The sequence below is a fragment of the Microtus oregoni genome, unplaced genomic scaffold, assembly GCF_018167655.1.
Source record: "Microtus oregoni isolate MIOR12 unplaced genomic scaffold, Mior012 000020F_ref0000438, whole genome shotgun sequence".
In the NCBI taxonomy this organism is placed as follows: Eukaryota; Metazoa; Chordata; class Mammalia; order Rodentia; family Cricetidae; genus Microtus; species Microtus oregoni.
This window is the reverse complement of record NW_024543079.1, coordinates 26,275,359-26,295,422: the sequence shown is the minus strand read 5'-3', so window position 1 is coordinate 26,295,422 and position 20,064 is coordinate 26,275,359. Positions and strand designations below refer to the sequence as shown.

Below are 20,064 nucleotides of genomic sequence, written 5' to 3'. Positions count from 1 at the left end.
CTGTTTCAAAAAAAAAAAAAAAGAATATAGGGTTTATATCTATTCATAGACTACTGGCCAGAGGCTATCACATGGTCAACTCAGCATCAACAGGAAGAGGAAGAGAAATAGACTCCACCAAAAGGGAAGGCTTTGCCAAGTCAGAGAGCCAAGGGACCTGATGACTGAGGAGAGTTGTTCACCCAGCAACATTAGAAGTCAATCTACCCAAAGTAGATGTCATTCCTATTCATGTCAAACTCAGCATTGTTTCCTCAGATACAATGCTGAAATCTTTGGGACTCCCTACTCGATCACTTTCAGAATCTCTTTGAAAATGATTTTCAGGGTAGTATTCTCCAGCATCTTTTGATTACAGCATCTAATATATTTTCATCACAACCTTAATCTCTGTCTCAATCAGCAAAAGGATGTCTGCTCTTGCACCAGAGTAGAAGTCTTGCCATCTAGAGCAGTCCTTCAAAAGCGAGTATTATTTAGCTATCAGAAAAGCTACTCAGAAGGACCTCAGGACAGAGACTGATATAGCTATGCTCTATCTCAAGATTGAAACCTGAAGAAAATAAATGGATTCTTTATTTCAGCATCCTCCTTGGGGAAGTTGGAGCCTGGGAGGCTTTCAGAATACATATGGAATTTTAAGTTCAATTTACAAACTCAGCCCTTCAAGGAACTTGATTAATCATTGAAGAACAAAAGCCAATAATCAGCAAGGGACTGTGTGCTGCCTGGCTTTTTCCCATATTGGGGGAGTCAGGATTGTCATAGCAAAATCCCTAAGGATAGTACTCAGCAAGACTCCACTGGAAAACCTTGGTATTGTCTGTGCAGGTTATAATACAAGAGTTTACTACAACAGAAGTGGATTCCATGCCCAAGAGTCTGTGGAAAACAAGCTACAAGTCTAAGAGTTATCTGTCGTATCCCCAAGCAGTCAATTTTCCCAGGTGGTACTTGTTGGTCCTGCCAAGGTCTCTTGTGGGGAGGATGTAGACTGACAAGTACCAGAGGGGAGCACAGAGCTCATTTCCTGCCTCTAGTAAGACTGATTTCCCAAGACCCGTGCTGGGTGCTACAGATCTTCACAGCATGCTGGAGCAGGCAGATCTTCCCCAAGTTTCTAGTTGTGACATGGTACTTTATTTTGCTTTGAGCAAAATGGAAAATAAACAAGAAGAGGTTAGGAAATGAGAAAGGAGGATGGGGGAGATTTCTGCCTCATATGATTGCTTTCTCCACAGAGGGAAAAAAAAGCAAACAGGATAGACATTTAGGCCATGAAATGACTTTCAGGGACAAGGTGAGGAGTTTGTATTTGCATCCATGAGTGCAGAGGAAGCTGATCTAGAGCCCCAGCATGGTCCTGATGTGATGAACTTAGTTGAAAGAACCGATGCTCCCAGGACTTTGTGTTGTTGAATTCCATGGTTCAAATGACATCAAACACAGCTTCACCTCCCAGTCAATTCCCATAAGTCTTTTCTATTCAGATGTGATATTCTCAGTGAGTTCCTGATTACCCTTGTAAGAAAAATGTGCTTTAACAAAAGAGACATTTTAGAAAATACCATTCCAGGAGAATCCATGAGATCCTTCAGTTCCTTGCTCAGGAGACTTATCCAGCGGTGGGAGAAACAGCTTGCAGAGAATAGAATTTGTTTCACGAACCATTTCTCTGGTCATTATTATAATTCCTTAGGCAAAAGATGATTTTTAAAATATCCTTAGAAATAGATATTAGGGTGAATAAGTTTGAAAAGTTGATGAAGCTTGTCAAAATTGGAACCTTGTGTCCCATAAAAAATATGCTCTTCCTTCTTACCCCTTTTGCAGAGCAGAAGAAAGGCAACTTGAAAGGAAGACATGATGTTTAACCACTTTTTAAATAGATGAAAGAGAACGTAACCCATGTCTGGGGCAAGATATTATAGGAGTTAAAGTGTATCATTTCCTTCTCACGCCTGATGTCAAACGAAATGAAATAATGGATCAGAGGCGATGAAGATGATAAGAAGGACAAAATCCCCCATCTCCCTCTTTATGTTACAACTCATTTTAGAGCTCCTGATAGAGAAATCTGCACTACGTTTAACAAAGAACAAGGTGGTTGAGGACCATGGAGAAGGAGGCCATGATAAGCCTCAGACATTCCACCGAGAGCCAGAGGTCACTAGAGCAATGCTGCCTGAGCAGCAAAGGGGACTCATTCCATCAGAATGCTCATCTTTTCTGACTTGCGCAGTTATGAGAGAGAGGACTCTGCAGGGAAGCTTGACCTGATTGAGCAGGGGCTACTCCATGGGCAAGAAGGTAGCATGTGGCTTCTGACTCTGTCTGTGCGACAGCCTGGGCCTAAGGCTCTGCAACAAATACCCTGACATAGAAGCCCCGGATCTGATGGTCTTTCTTTGGAAATGGAAATGCTGAGCACCTGGACTAGAGCCTCTAACTCAGGGACTTCATGGGATATGCTATCCATGTCCCAGAGTGGCCAGGGAGTGGTAGACATGGGTAGCATGTGTTTGAGTTCAATCAAACTGGGCAGTGGTGACACGTGCCTTTAAACACGGCACTTGGAAGGCAGAGGCAGGTGGATCTCTGTGATCTCGAGGCCAGCTTGATCTACAGAACAGGTTCCAGGATAATTGGGGCTATGCATAGAAATCCTGTTTAGAAAAATCAAAAGAAAGAAAGAAAGAGAGAAAGAGAAAGAAAGACAGACAGAAAGAAAGAAAAAAAGAAAGAAAGAAAGAAAGAAAGAAAAGAAAAGAAAAGAAAGCCAGTTTTTTGAATGGACCCATGAATTCTCTTCTATAAATGAGAATGACTACATGTTTCTTCAAGGGAATTTTGAGTTTATGCTGTTTTATGAGGTCACTAGAGTTCGGGTAAAAGAGAGGGCATATGTGATCTTATTTCGTTGTATATAGACATGAACTTTGTAAGAATGAAAATTTTACAAAACTAAACAAAGAAATAAATAAAACTACCAGTTTTGCTATTCTGCCCATGAAAGTATAATCAAGCTATTCTAGAAGACCAAGAGACACACACACTGTCCATTCTAACAGGTAAAGAATAGGTCTGCTCTTCACATAGCAGCCTGAGCCCTAGCTGGCAGAAGGAAGATATCACCCCTCAAGGTATCTGGCAGCCCAAAGTCAAGCTAGTGTTCAGAAGAGAGACTGAGCCAAGAGGCTACATGTAGAGCATTGTTAATACCTGTCATGGTTTTCCAACTCATTTGTCCATATACTTAGACTTTTAAAAACTCTGCCTTCTCCTTTTAAACAGTAGCTAAAACCATGTTGTAACACCTCATTTTTGCCTCTGTGACAGTCTTCTGCATGCCCAAGGAAAGCCAATGACACCTTCTTTAGCATTCTGCTACCGTGCTCTCCTCAGTCACAGGGGCTAGTATCGCCCTTATTACTTCACCTGTTTTATCTTTTTTGAAACTCAGCCTCAGCCAGAATTGTCTGAGTGGCCGCTCTAGCAATTGTTTAACGGTGAGGCTCCTTCAACTCATTTCTCTCAAGTAATTTGATTTCATCTGCTGTCAGAATTGCTTCTGTGGGCTGGAAGAGGCCCGGGGAGGGATTGAGAAAAGCAGCTCAAAGATGAAAACCAAAATGTATTGCCCTCTACGTCCACATGGTTATCATACCCTTCATCATATCCCTCCTCCAGTCTCCCGAACCCACCCAGGAAAAGTGTGCGAGTGTGTGTGCAGAGATTAGTGAAAGATGAAAACAAGACTTGCTCTGTTATCTATTTCTATTTTAGCTCAACAGTTTATGCATCTCAAGCCATTGCACCCACCATTAGTGTTTGCACTAAGGTAGAAAAATAATGTGATTCTTTCTAAACTCGTATATGAAATACAATTTTGCCCCCGTAGACACTGGTGTTCAGTTGTCAGCATTTCCATCTACCCAGGGATTCGACCTTTATTCTCTTTTAGAATAGTCAAAAGTTTACATTAATGCAACAAGTCCTTTATTCAACATTTAATATGTTTGAGTTTGTGGGTGGCAAATAATATATCAACAACATCAACAACAACAACAATAATAAATATCACCATGATTTCCCCACTTAGGACTTGGCAGGAAAAGGTATCTGAGGTTCTATGTGAATTTATAACTTATAACTGAAGGAAATTTGATTTTGGTTGACTACTTCTTCTGGTACATTATGGCATCCTGAAGGACTATTGGTAAGCCAGTGTTTTTAAAAAAATCTAACTAAAGTTAGTGGGATAACTACTTCTTATGTGTAGCATATACAAAAAAATTGATAATATTTCATCATTCCTTTGGATCGGGTGCTTCTGTATCACATAGAATCAAGGTAATTAACTAAGCCTTTTAGTTTGAAAACCCTTACCAATTGTTCAGGTTTGTGAACATATCCTTGTATTGGTTGACTGATTGCCTTCTTACCAAGACAAGAAAGGTATCCACAGTTTAAGTAGTGGGAGTCCTGATTTCAATGGAGCAGGGTGGTGATCTTGCTACATTGTCTCCTAGAACTGCTAGATTACACTGTTATGGACACAACAGCAAACTGTCAGGTTTTATTTATTTATTTATTTGCTTGTTTGCTTGTTTTTTCAATTTCTATTCTTGAAAATTCCATCCGAAATTTCTGTTCCTAGGTCCAATAGAGAGGGTTTGAGTGATGCTCCAAAGGAGGCTTTGGGTAGACTGTGCATGATATATTGAGTTAATGGACTCACAAAGAGGCTTAATTAGACTTTCTATTATGCTATGTTTCATTTTTATTTATGTTTTACAGAAAGGGCATGTTTGAAATATTGATCTAAGATATTACTATATTCCTTTCTGCAATATGGTAAGCAGAAATGAAAGACAGACTGTCCTTTCCAAAGTTAATCTGTTGTTTTTCACTCAAGAAATGACAGCTGGCAGAGTAAGTCCTATGTCACCCTAAGTAAGTCCTATTAGAGGAACATGCCCGAGGTTTAAGGGAACATGGATACATTTAGGAGACAAATTTAGTTTCTACCAGAAAAGGTAAAGCTATCAGACAGTGGTCAATATTAGCAAGCAAAAATTAAACTAGTTAGTACATTTCCTACAGAAAACTTCTGTATTCATGTTGAAAATATCTTAAGCTTTTGACAGCACTAGCAAGTAGTCCAGAGATACAGTAGAATCATGTCCTCATTGCTGTTTCTTCCTCCTGTGAATTTTGATGCCGATAACATCAGTTAAGCCCTGGAGTCAGAAGGAAAATGTCCATCTAATGGACCACGTGATGTGTGGTGGATGGAAACACTGCAAACCCAACTGACTGTTCCATCACTTCTCTCTTTTGTTTCAAGTGTTCTTGACTTAACAATCCCACCTGCTTTGTATTGAGAAAGGGGACTCGTCTTATTCTCAAGTTATAGGAAATACTGATGGTCTAAAACTTTCTTTAATATTTTTACTTATAGTCAAAATATAATTGCAAAGAGCATCATGACACATGAATACATTTTTAGGCTTTTTGAGACAGTGTCTTGTTATGTAGCTTAAACTGGCCTTAAATATGACTCACACAGTCTCAGGCACCCAAATGTTGATTTACTAGCATGGCTGGTCATGAGTTTGTTATTTTAAATGCTCATATTTTTCTGATGGGAGTGTAAATTATCAGATAATTTAAAAACCTCCTTAGCAAGACTGATCAGAGTCTAACAGACAAAAACAACAGCCCCACTTCATAGTATCAAGCAATGATGTGTACCAAAGCATTGCTTCATTTATCATAATCTCCAACTGGATCAGCCCAAGTGCTTATCCATGCTAGATTGGATTAGCACATTGTGCTATGCTCATATAATAAAATGGGATATGTCAATGCAATATATTATATTAGTATTGATATATGCAGAAGCTGGGAGAAGTCACACAGGAACAATGTTGGACAAAATGTAGACTTGACACAGGTACATATAATTTGTAATGATAGAAGTCAGAATAGCTGTTACCTATAGACCCAGACAGGAACTCAGAAAAGACAACTTTGTAAAGTACTGGAAATTCTTTTTCTCTTGAGCTGAGTAATAATGTGTGTGTGTAGATATATGTAAATAAGTGTGTAAAAATTCAGCAAGTATTTTTAACACAAAAGTAAGTAAAAATAAAAAATCACTTACAGCCAGCTCCTGTGTTTACAACACACATTAACTTTAACCATCCACCCTCTTGAGAAGAGAGCTAAAGCATAGCATGTTAGCAGGAGCACAGATTCTCTCCACACCTGGGCACACACACTCATAACTCCCTGCATGACTGGCCCTAAATTATTAACATCTTGTTCAGCCTCAGTGACCCTCCTCCTTGGAAGAGACTTTCTCTGTCATCTCATTCAGTGGCTGTTCTGAAACCTGGTTGCAACCTCCTCTCTGGGCTGCCTTATTCTGAGCCTGTGAACAAAAGCCCCCCTGATGTGGATATACTGTGACCTCAGGCTGCAAATCTTGCTGTCTCTGGGAGCCTATTCCCAGGCTAAAATAAACCTTGTATATTCATTCATCTTTCAGCTAGGAGCTGTGTTTCTTTCTATGTAAGATCTCGGGCTTATTTTTATTTTTTTCCTGCATGAAATAGATGTGTAAATACAATTACTTTGAGCACCTTCTCAGCATCCCCCACCCTGCGCTCAAAAGGCTCAGCCTTTTCTGTCACGTATACTAAGACTGCAAGTCTACAATCCATCCATTCATCCACCATCTATTCACTGACCACCTTATGTGCACCACTAAGGAGTCAGGTATCCAATGAAACAAAAGCCAGATGTGCTACCTGCTTTGTCCGGGAGGATTATACATCACATTTGTTTTTACAGAAACAGATGTAGAAATGCATAGGCTAAAGCTCTAAGGGGAAGGTAAGTGGTGCCATGAAAACATTAAATAAGGGGCCATAATGCTTTTAATAAGAATCACCTCCATAAGCGCGTGCATTTGAATTCTTAGTCAGCAGGAAATAGAATCCTTTGAAAAGATTAGAAAGATTAGTAAGCGTACGTTTATTGGAAGAAGCATATCACTTAGGATGGGCCTTGAGGTTTTAAAAAGTCCATGCCAGGCCAGAATCTATTTCTGCCTTCTGCTGGTCTATCAGAATGTAGCTCTCAGCTATTTCTCCAGCTCCTACCTGCATACTGCCATCCTCCCTACCACAATGACAATAGAATAAATCTCTGAAACCTTCAGCAAGCCCCTAATTAAGTGATTTCTTTCATATAAATTGCCTTGGTCAAGGTACCATTTTACAGCAACAGAACAATTATTAAGGCAAATGATAAATGAGGAGAAGACAAATAAAACTGAATGTAAGCCTCCAGAAAAAAAATGGGGGGTGCCTAATGTCATTTGTCATTTCAGGAAAAAGAAATCACCCTGTGAATGGCATAGAGAATGCTAGTAACATAAACGGTAAAAATATTTACCACCTACAGATAGGGAGAGAATTTATTCAAATACACTGTAGGGAGGCAAAAGGTGTGGACCCAAACAGGGAACCATGTTGTAAGAGGTTAGGAATCTTACCATAGTTATAAAGAAAGTCAATTGGTTTTATCTTGTAAATCATGGGATTCATATCAGAGGATAATGGGCATCTCACTTGGTGAGAAGTAAGTTTGACAATTTGATCTAGTCTTCTGGAGACAAACCACTTGAATAGGTGCCATAGGTAACTGGGATTCGGATCTAGGTGTCTGTACATGTCTGTGTAAGAGCCAACAAACTTCGGTGTTCTTCAGTAAATGAAATCATCTAAATACAGTAACTGTATACAGACGTGCTATCTCCAAATATAACCTGTTATGGAGACAGAGCCTAGAAAATGCTGAATACTTAAAATCTTATTCTTAAAGGTCCAAATTTTATGCTTAACACTTTATATTTAATTAATCTCCTATTAACTGTCCCCATTCTCATTACCATAGCATTTCTAACTTCTATTGAGTGGAAAATAATAGGTGATATATGATTATGAGAATGACCAAACATTGTAGATCACTATGGTCTCCTTCAACAACTTTCTGGGGCTGGAAAACTTTTCGTAAAGAGACTGTATGTCCATTAACCTTAACTCTAATTCTCACTCTATCTTGGGTCCTAAGAATACCCTTTCTTATACTACACTCTTATTAATATAAGATTAAGATTTTTCTTCATTTTAGCCTCTAAATTTACTTTTTTCTATAATCAGAAAGATCATCAAACTCAAAAGATGCATTAATTGGAGCTCACTGGGCCACAGTTCAAACATATATACATATATTATGTATATGTATACATAATATATATATAGTTACATTACCCACTATTCTCTTATCTAACCTATTAATAATACATTTTTCCTCACTAATTCATGTCCAAGAAGATATATGACTTTTTACCCACCTGACTCTTAGCCCTAATAGAATTCATTTCCACATTAGTAGAAACAAGAATACCTTTGACTTAAGGAGAATTATAATGAGTTTGGGGACCCAATGTTTAATATGTTGCAGCCTCTTGTATTTTTTTCTCAGAGCAGAATACACTGTTATAATAAATACCATAGAAACAATCATTATTCTAGAACAGCTCACAAGCCCCACTCCCTAGAATTTGCCACCTTAAATCTTGTAGTGAAAGTATCCCTTCTTTAACCACAGTATGCTTATTAATATGAAAAATCACATTCCCTATTTTGGATCAACTTATTAACTATTTAAACTATTTCAACTATTTAAAATTTGCCGTTAGCACTATGTATTTGATACATTTCTCCATCCATCACAATTTTCTCTCATATATATAAGACACACGACTGATGACAAAATTAGTTTGATACAGTAAATAACTGCAGTTTGAACACCCTTGTTTATAAAAGTGTAACTAGAGCCCTGACTCGAAAATTAAAAGATTTCTGTTCTGTCACATCCTACAATCAGGTCAGTTAATTAAGATATCAAACACACATACTCCAAAATATCAGTTTGTATTTTCTCTATACTAATAAAACCTCTGGTTTGTGCCTCCATAACAACCACATTTTTTTTTCAGGATCCTTGACCACTATATTCAGCTCTCACAACCAACATGAATCAGATTAGAAATAAGTGTATTAGGAATCATTCCAATTCTTATTCATAAACCTAGCCCACACTCAACAGAAGAGGCAACCAGACAACAGTATCAATATTTATGTAATAATCAAGAGAATTAGTTCCTACATTCAGAACAATGAATACTCAAAATAATATTTGTGGGTTTATTAATATTGTGACATTAATTTTTCTGATGAAGAGGAGGCCTTTCTCCCTCCATTCCACTTCTGAATAACAACAGCTGTAGAAAGTATTTCCTTAATGGCAAAATTATTGCTTTTATTAGGACAAAAATCCATACCTATTACCGGTTTATCCCAATATCATTATGTACTGATTGTTCTCTAGTTTTCATCTCTTCAATTTCATCCATCCTGATAGGCAGTTGAAAAAGTACAAACTCAAATATAAAATTTCCAGCCTATCTATTTGTTGCTCACATAGAATAGTAGCCACAATCACATCACCATGTCACCTTGTTTTTAGTCTGGTTAGTTATGCCATACTAATCATCTCAATAGTTTTTAACTCTTTTTATTAAGTCTAAGGTTTCAACATCATCACCTACCCATCTATGAAACAAAAATCCTCTGATGGTTTTACACACTCTTAACAATTCTTTCAGACAGTTTCCCCCAAGAAATAATGAGAAATAATGTGGACATACTCAAGAAGAACTGGCAAAGACCCTTTAAGGGAGCTGGAACTGGTCACTTGAATGGCTATCTTGGAATGGCTAGTCTTCCTGACTGAAGCAGGTGCAGATAGAATCCTGGTGGGGTGAATACACTTTTGTTTTGTAGTACTAATGGTTTTATTGTTGGCTATGCTTTTCTGCTTGGTCTCTAAAACCATTTAGCTAAACCCAAATTAACCTTTGTCATTTTTTGCTGATGAGTTTAGGCGACTCATGGACGTTTAGGATCCCTGGGCTCCTTTAAACTGTCCTCTTTTGGGTACTGCACCTGTTTGGATGATTCCCGTCTTGCTGACCACATGGCTTCCATGGGGAATGTTTTTTCTTGATCTCCTCACTTTATAGAAAATGCCATCAGCTCAAGCACAATCCCCATAACCTTCTGATAACAAAAAGACAGATAACGTTCTGGAGCCACAGGTCCCATTTAGAATGATCCCATTATGTTCTGGGTCCTGAAGAACTTTGGCGTGCCAGAGACAAAGTATTGGCGATCCTTCGAGTCATTTGTCCTCATGAGTCTAGACCTCCAATCTTTGGATGTCAAACACCCAGGACAACTTCAGCAGTCTGAAAGAGAAAGTAATAATATTTCAGTTTAAACTTTTGTAACTTTTCAACAAACTTGGACAAAACAATTGGATTTTTAAAGTAGGTCTTTTTGAGGACTCCAGCTTTAGGATAAACTCAACCAAAAAATATAAATACTTTAATAAACCGTAAATTCAGTATCTTTAAAACCAGTTCTAGCCAATATTAGTCAAAGCAGAACATCTGTGTCAGTTAAATGACATGTACACATTTACACACACACACACACACACACACACACACACACACAATATCACCCAGGGAAAGGCGCAGAGAGCAAGCACCTGGAGGTCCTAGCGAAGCCACGCCTTAACTAAGACCCACCTCTTAAAGATGATTGGCTGACAAACTTCCCCATCAAACCCATTTTGGCCCAAGAGCCTCCAGAAACTTGGCACTTACCTGCCTTTCCTCCTGCCTTACCCCCCACAACACCCACCCACTCCCTGCTCCATTTGAATCAGGATTTGTTCTGGTTTCCTTGAGAATGGTATGGAGAGAATGACAGGGAGCCAGGCACTGTGTGGAGGGGAGAGGATGTGTGCCTTAGAACTCTCAAGAAAGAAGGTGTTTACATGGCATACCATAGCCTGCCCCTTTCCCTGGAGGGAGGAAACCCAGGAGAGAATGAAAGCACAGAAAGAATAGAGACTCTACTTCCTCAAAAAGACAGAGAAGGGGAGCAAGGAAGAAGACAGAGAGTTAAAGCTTAGAGACTTCATTTTACCCAAAGAAATCTCAGCCAAAGTGTAGCCACTGGAGTTTAAGCAAATGAATGCTTTTACAGACTTGGGGGTTAGGGGTTCACATTTATGGGTTAAAGACTTACGGAAAACAAAACAAAAAGAAGCCAGGAATGGAATAGCAGTTGGAGAAAAGACAAAGAACGTGAATGCCTACCCCACTATAGATTGTGGTCCACCTTTGTCCTCCACAGAACTTCTTTAACCTTCTTAGGTGGGCAACCTACCAGCATGGGTGAGGTTAGTGCAGCCAGCTAAAAAAGAATATAGCAAAACACAGACACAGAGAAATGTCATTGAACCATTACGATGACTTAAAGAGTACAGGTATTTGAGACCAAGCCTGATCATTCAAGTTCAGTCTCTTAAACCCACATGCTAGAGATAAGTGACTCCTGCAAGTTGTGCTCTGACATGTAACATACATGTGCACTCACACATGAATGGAAACAGAGATAGAAAGAAAGAAGCAGACACACGGTCAGAGACAAACAGAAAGAAATTTTTGAAGTACACTATCTAAAGGCAGTAGGCAAATTCCTAGAGGGGCTATCATGACTTAGGAGGGTTGGAAGTCTTTTGCAGTAGTTGAATAGGAAGTTACTTACTTCTTATTTTGTTGGCCATTTGCTCAGGGTCAATATTTGAATAGATGGCTTGGCATCTTACTTTCTCCTTGAGCACTAAAGTTTATAGCCCAAGTTGTTTTTCTTGAGACTGGCCATTTGTACAATGGCTATAGCTCATTAAAAGTCACGCTATAGAGGAATGCGTAATATATCCTAAGTCACCATGGTCTGAGCACCAAATAATCTGGCCTACTAGTTAAAGTATGGGAATTTAATTTTAATAAATTATCATCTTTTATCTTTACGCAAATTATATGACAATGTAAGAAAACACAGTAAAAAGCACCCAGTAAGATTCTATTTAAGCAAGTAGCAATATAATGAAAGATGAGCCTTAAGAAGCAGAAAGGAGCCAGAGCATCCAGAAGTGTTGATGCTGATTAATAGGGACTAGCATGAGTAGAGAAAAGGCATCAAATGCTTGTAAAGAGGAAGAGCCAAGAAAGCAGCCAAGAAAGCTAAATAGGAAACAGGCTTTGGGCATTTCACTCCATAACCTTAGATTGAAAATGTTACATCGAGGTCCAGTGTGTGACCTAAGAAGGAGGGATCTGGAATGGAGGACGTTGATTTTGAAGATGAACGGGTCAAGTACATGACAACTGGGTATTTGGTGGGTCACAGTCTTGGGTGTTGACATCGGTCAGGGACGCAGAGACCCCTGAGATCATGATGAAAACCATAACTCCATGCCAGAGGCTTTGATGTATGTGAGAGAGTAACCAAGGGGTCAGGGATAATTGAGAACTTACCGTGGTTGCTATGGTTCTGTAAGAACTTGTCTAATTTCATCTGTGGGGAATTATGTCTTCTAAAGGTGAGCATTAATACAGATGGCAATTGAAATTGAATTTGATGACAGTATTTATTAGATATCCATACCCCTATAATTTTAACTTTTGAGTAATTACTAAATATTCCTTGAAGTTAGAGAAGAATTTCTTGAGAAGAGAATAAGCAGAGAAAAATAAGACAAGTCTGTAAGGGGCACCTGAGGCCACTAGAAGAGTAGCACAGACAAAGGTGCTTACGCCACTGTTTAGCTGTTTAGACTCAGAGAAAGGCACTGCCATAGCCAGAAAGCCATGAGCAAGACAGGTTGTGGTTTTGTGCTGGAGTGCACTGAGGAAAGTGTGGCTACAGATGTCAGTGTTCCACTCAGGGAAAGGAGGACTGAACAAGACCCGTGGGTAACTCCATGGTGGCAAATCCACAGCCTACTTCTGTTTATAAGTCCCATGTACTCACCCTGCTTTTTTTTTTGTTGTTATATTTTTTTAAATATCCCTTTACTTTCCCTGTATAGTCCATTAGTCCCTTGACTTTGGCTGTTTACTTCTAAGGATAATGTTTCTTCAATGGCTATTTTGAGTGTCTATCCTCCAAACTTCTCTCATTTCCTGCCTAGTCCGTTCATCTGTGTTTTCCCACCCTACTCTATTCATTTTGCTGTTTTGTGGCTACATATTTACTCATTTATTTCCTTCCCTAGACTTTGGGCTTTTATTGGACAGGATCTTGTAAAAAGTATCTAGAAAACAACTCATTTTTGGTTCAAGGATAGTTTTTTTAATAGACTTACTATTTTTTTAATTAGCAACTTCTTTTATTTTAATTTTAAAAGTCTTATATTACAAAGCATTCATTTAAAGAAAATAAACTCTAAATGTTACATAGGGCTTTACAAGTACTTGAAACAGGGTGGCATTTTTCATATTACAGAGGTTTCCACTTTTTATAAATTAAAAAACATGGATCTTGGTCCTGTGTCATTGGTCCCAATCTTCCTAATGAAATTTCTAGCAATGCCTGCAGGAAACCTAATCAGAAAAGCAATATTTGTTTTCAAATGCTTGCAAACGAGGGCACTGCTGTTGTTGCTCATCTTTCCCACCAATTCTCTGAAGGCTGCCGAGATCAAGATGTCAGCCTAAACACTGCCATGTGTATTTGCCACCAGAGGAATTCGCCACATAGCAACACCTCTCTTTCTTTGCCAAGTCAGGCAATGCACAAGAGACCCTGAATAGAATGCATCCAACACACAATCCAGCAATTGATGCTGAAACTGGCCGAGGTAGAATGTAGGAATAGAAGGCATCTCACAGACAATGTAGTGGTCAATGCTGAAACTGGCTAAAGTTGACTGTAGTAAGAAAGCTAGATGTAAGAACTTGGGAATGACAAGCATTTTATTGACATATCTAAGGAAAAAAAAACTTGAGAAGAATTGGTCAGACAAAAGAGGCCACAAAAGAATGTGATGTGGGATTCCCCTTTGTATGCTGTGAATATGATTGGTTAATTAGTAAAGAAAACTGCCTTGACCTGATAGAGCAAAAAGAATAGAGGTAAGCAGGGAAAACTAAACTGAATGCTGGGAGAAAGGAGGTGGAATCAGAGTGAAGCCATGGAGCTGCAGGAGACAGATGGTGAAACTTTAGCCACTAAGCCACACCTATGTGACAATGCACAGATTAATAGAAATGGGTTAAATTAATATGTAAGAGTTAGCCAATAAGAAGCTAGAGCTAATGGGCCAAGCAGTGATTTAATTAATACAGTTTTTGTATCGTTATTTTGGAGCTGGGAACCAAAAAGTGGCCTCCTGCTACGGGAAGTTGCATTGGAACGTTCAGAAGGAGAAACTTATGGTAGTGGGATTCAGAAAAGACAGTAGCTTTGAAATGAGCACTGATGGTTACAGAGTATCTTTAAAGTACTCTGGGGACAGTGATGATTGTGAAACTTTAACAACCACTCAATTGTGTACTTGCAGATAATGTTTAAACACTAAAAAAAAACAGAGAAAAATGAGAGATATAGGGCCATGAAAATCCAGAAAGTTAGAGCTAATAGGAAAGAAATTGATACTTGGTGATTAAGGAACCAGAATAGTACTTAAAAAGCCTTTCAATAATATTTAGTCCATTCTCTCTCCTCCTCAACAGCATCAGAGAAATTCGAGTCTTCAGGTTACTCCTTCTACTTGTTTTGGACAATGCAATGATTCTCGTGGTCTAGGGATATGTTCAGGTGACATTAGCTAAACAATCATAGTGGTATGTGTTTGACATTCCAAACATGTGTGTTCATGCTGAGATGACACATAACTCTGTGACTTCTGCTGCTGTGATAAAATCAAACCATACCAGAAGGTCAGTTTAGTTGATGTGATTTTCATCCCAGACATTATCTGTAGTGCTGGAATCACCAAGTAGAGTTGGAATCACCATCATTGACTACTGATAATAGATTTCTGTCATATATATAGCTATTTGGCATGTTATCTTCCTTACTTTGTGGCAGTTCCCTGATAGAACATTGAACTAATGATTCTCACACCAACCATGTTTTCTCTGAGCCACATTTACTGGGATTTAAAGCTGAAGAGGCATAGCAACCACAAAACAAACTCAATGTTTTTGGAGGTTGCTTTTTTGTTTGTTTTCTTGCCTCATGATGCTTCACCTGGGCATTATTTTCTTTTTTTCTCCCTTTATAGTACAGGTCATTCATTTATATATTAAGGTGTTTATTTTTATACTTTGTGGGATTTCTTTGGTTATTGATGTGTGTCTCTGTGTCCATAGGTTTCTTGTTGCTTTTTCTTTAATTTGGCTCTTTGTTTTTCTCTTTATTTGTTTTTTCCTATTCAGGTTTATTTTTATATTGTCTTATTTTATTAGATATTCTTTTTAGATGCGTGCTTGTTTTCAAATGGGAGAAAGAGAGCGATAAAGGATGTGGAATTTGGTGGGTGGTGTGTATCTGGGGGAATGTAATTACTATACGTTGTAAAAAAAAGTCTGTTTTCAACTACAAAAGAAACTGAGGCAAAGAGTATACTTTGATCTGAGCACTCTTGAGGAGAATAAAATACATTATAAGCTATTAAGTATATGTGAATGCTGTTGGTATCTTTATTAAATCCTTCTTTTTTGGAACTGGTACAGAGCTAGTCTTATACTATGTTATTGATTGAAGGTTTCATATCCATGTAAAATTTATCACCACCGGCCTTATTTTCCTTGCTTGTTGAATGGAATACTATGTAAAATAAGATCAATACAATCTTAAGCCTTGGTTGACTTCTGTGTCCCTTCCATGCTTTATTTATTGCTTCCTTATGCTCTTTATTTAGGTTTTCCAAATGAGCCTGCTGCAGTCATTGCCCTAGACACGATTAAGGAATGGCTGGCCAAGAATCACCAGGAGGTAAGAGAACCAACATACGAAACATTTCCGACAATGTGACATGATCCTATGTTAAAAGCCAGTGGATGAACCTCATCAGTATCAACCAGACCTGGTCCTTATGTCAGTGACATCTGACTTTTCTTTATTGTGGGTAACATAGGGTTAAATATTTTCATCGAATCATTTGGCTGAGGTGGATATAATGACAGGTTTGGTGGAGAAGATGAGCTGGGAGAGCAGACTCCTTGCCCGTTCTTTTTCTCCTCTTTGCGTCTTCCAGGCAGTATGGTGTGTGTGAGCAGGAGTTTGGAATGGATTTCCTGATGATTCTTCATTCTTCCCCTGTTGTTTTCCTTAGACTACCTGCTTTGTCTTTGTTGTCAGAGGACTGTGCCGTAAAGCAATGTCTGTTAACAGGCTCCATCTTTTCCTGATATGACTGCTAGGTATGGGACTGCAATAAGACTACTTCATTGTAACTAGGCTGTTATGGTCAAACTTTTTTTCCTTTTTTTATTGTGAAATGAAATGCTTTCATCTCATCTCTATTTCTACTCGTTTAGTAAAGTGTATGGACTATGCTGGGACATGCTGAGTGATACGCAAGAGAATTACTCATTTAAATAAAGCAGCAATACAGCTGAAACAGGAAGTCATATACTCCAGAAGTTTGTCCATTGACTCTCAGAACAGAAAGAGGGTTTCAGGCAAGGTCTTGTGTGTTTTCCTCTGTTGTTCTGATTTTCCTTGTAAGATAGCAATTAAATAATTAATTTTTGCTTTCATTCATGATTGTGAATTTAGCTTTCTCTCTGGGAAGGAGATAGACTATTTAGAAATGGCCGACTACTGAAATGGACTGTGAACGTTTCCTATTGAGAACCAGCTTTGTTCTTGTGCGTATATAAAGAAACAGTGGTGTCATCTACCAATTACTGCAATTTCAACATTCCATAGCCAGATATAAATATCCTTAACCTCTAGTCGAAGTAAAAATATGTATGCCAGATACGTACAGTCTGCAGTCTGTTCCTCCCTCTCCACAAATGTGAAATGTGTGTGGACTATGACTTCACTTTCGATGATACTTGCTTCAACAAGGAAAAGTAAAACAAGAGAGAAATACATTCAACTTATAAACATGTCTTATCTCTACCGCAGTCTTTTGGGGGCATTTGAAGTAGTTACTGCCATGATCTCCCTTTTCTAGCAACAAAAAGTTAATAAAATACTCGAGTGGCGGAAGTCACAGGGATTGGTCTCTCATCTCAGGTCTCACAGCCATTCCTCACTTCAATCTCATTGAAGCCAGAGAAAGAAGTTGAGTTGCTTTGAACTCATTTATTGTCCACATATGTCTTTGTCATAGAAAATGTTCCTTACAATGATGCCGCTTAATTTGCAGGGAAACAAATGCCCTGTTACCTTCTTTTCTGTTGAATGATAACTCTAGAATATAGAAACTGAAGAAATTCAAATTTGTCATCTTGACCTGTGATTACAAGTGTCATAAACACCTCCCATTGAGAACCTGATGATGAAGAATAAGACATACTACTGATATATACAGCTCATTGACAAATCATAGTGACATATTAATCCAAGGTAGACTGTTTAAAGAGTTATTTCCTAAAATAAAAAATTCTTAGTGTCTCCTACCAACTTCTCTTGCCTAGTCTCTCTTTGAGCCTATTGTAGTCAGACTTTCTTGACCCACCAGCCCACAAATAATGACATGGAGAATTCTTATTAATTGTGAATGCTTGGCTTTAGCTTAGTATTTTTCCAATTAGCTCTTATAACTCAAATTAACCTGTTTTTATTGATCTACATTCTGCCATGTGGCTTTTACCTCTATCCCATTCTGTATGTTAAATTTGTTCCATGTTTCACTGGTGTCTTTCGGCCCCTCTTCTCAGAGTTTCTTTCTCTCCCTGCAAGTCCTTCCTATTCTCTCTTGCCTAGCTATCGGCCATTCAGCTTTTTATTAAACCAGTCAGAAAGCACCTTTGGCAGAGATACATGTCTACAGTGTATGAAAAGATTATCCCACAAATGCCTACCTTTTGATTTCATATCCTATCCTTGTATACATTTTAGGCATTGTAAAAAAAAATTTAGGGTATTTTGACTGTTTAATACATTAGTTAGGGCACTATTAAATATATCTTGTGCTAGTTAACTTTTAGGACTTCTTTGTTTAAATACAAACTAAAGAGTGTCAGCTACTTGATTTGGATACATTAGATTTTACTGAATAAATAAATTATAAGTATACCTCTGTACATATGTGACAGTTGTGTAGCTTGGTCTTCTTATGTACTCCTAATAGTGGCAGCAAGGGCTATTTCTGACTTCTTTGCTGGCTTTTGGAACCATATTTTTCATACTGGTCTACCTTGTCGAGCCTTAATACAAGGCAAGCAGCTTAGTCTTATTTCAACTTGATCTGCCATGTTTTGTTGATATCCATGGGAGGCCTCCCCTCCCTCCCAATAGGAAGCAGAAGTGGATGGAGGTGGGGCATTTCTAGAGGGGAAGTGGTAGAAAGGGACTGGAAGGAGAGGAGGGTGGAGAAACTGCAGTAGGAATGTAAAATAAATAAATAAGTATTTAGAAAATAAATTATAAGTGATAGTAGATAAATGCTATGCAAACTGGTTATTTAATACTATTTTGATTTAGGGTTTGCTCTACTTAACCAAACAAACTAGGCTAAAGATCTGTGAATGAACATTGCTTCCGATTCACTTGTCTTTTGTTGCAGTGTTGTTTTGACATCTTGATTGTTTCAGTGAGTATTTCATTAATTCATTCACTTAATAAATATTTACTGAAATCCACTAAAGCAACATGAACATTTCTTCCAGGGACAAAGCACTAAAACAAATAATCCCTGTCCTTTGATATTCATAGTCTGCGAAAGAGAGAAACAAATTAAGTAAATAAAGAAAGAAGACAGTCCAAAGAATTCTTTATACAATCAAGCTTCATAACTTCAAATGGGTTATGAGGCGATGTGGTTTCAGAAGCCACCGAGACTGTTCTGAGGCTAGAATCTTGGAAGAAAGATTTGTATAATGAGAAAGAATGATCTAAGTTACACAGAGCTCTTAAGGTAAAATGTTCCACAAGGAAGGAACAAGAAGACAAAAGCATAGTGAGGCAAGAGCGAGCTGCTGCCAAGGGACAAGGGATATGATGATTTCTGATGGAGGAATGGCAAGAGACAAATTTGGAGACTAGCAGAAGTTGAATAATAGGCACTATGGTTAACAGAGAGGCTTTACCATACTCCTAGTTTAGTGTTCCTGAAGAGTTTGGGTAAGGAAGTAACATGATCTTTAAGCAGTAAATGTTACTGCTTTTTGGAAACTGTCCTTTAGAAATTTCAGAGAAGGATGGGAGCGGAGGTCAACCAAGAGACCCTTGCAGCAAATCCAGGTAAAACATGGGGAGTTTTGGATGGCAATGATAGTATAAAAGGAAGTAGCAAGGATGGGTTTAACACTTTAAAGGTTTTGAAAGTTGTTTTTACTGAGTTGCCTAGCTTATTCCACAATTAAAAACATTCCCCAGTTTTAGTGTTATAAAGTAGGAATGTTTATTTTTTGTTCACATTATTTGAGTGTCTTGAGTGTCAGAGGACACTCAGGAACCCAGGCTGACAGAAATGTCACCTCAACATAGAAAACACAGAAAAAAAGAAAGTCTACATATAATTTTGCCTCATATTTCATTCCAGTTAAAGGTATCTGATAGCTAAGGAATAATAAAGTTCTTACATAATAGGAAGAGCTGAATATCAGCAAAAATGGTGATGTCCATTGTAAAGGTGGCTTCAATATAGTGTCCAATATAGAACTGGACAAATACAGAAGAGTCAAGAACTAAATATTTGACTATGCTCCCAAGTCAACTTTTCATGTACTCACTGAGATGAAGAGAAATGTTATAAGGCATATTTAAATGAAAGTATAAAGAAAGAATGATATTGCAGATAATCAAGTACAAGCTTATTTTAGATATCCAACCAATTCTTCGATATAAAAGCCATTTATTCATGCCCACAGCTCAATATAAA

General features: G+C 38.1%; 1 protein-coding gene across 4 annotated transcripts in view; it reads left to right on the top strand.

The window, feature by feature from the left end:
• The window catches only part of Macrod2 (mono-ADP ribosylhydrolase 2), a 1,907,927-nt gene that overhangs the window by 1,381,590 nt on the left and 506,273 nt on the right, over positions 1 to 20,064 (top strand). For all 4 annotated transcript variants that reach the window (XM_041670251.1, XM_041670250.1, XM_041670249.1 and 1 more), the window contains exon 8: positions 15,925 to 15,998. In XM_041670251.1, coding sequence (XP_041526185.1) covers positions 15,925 to 15,998 — 74 coding nt within the window. The remainder of the gene's footprint in view (positions 1 to 15,924; positions 15,999 to 20,064) is intronic.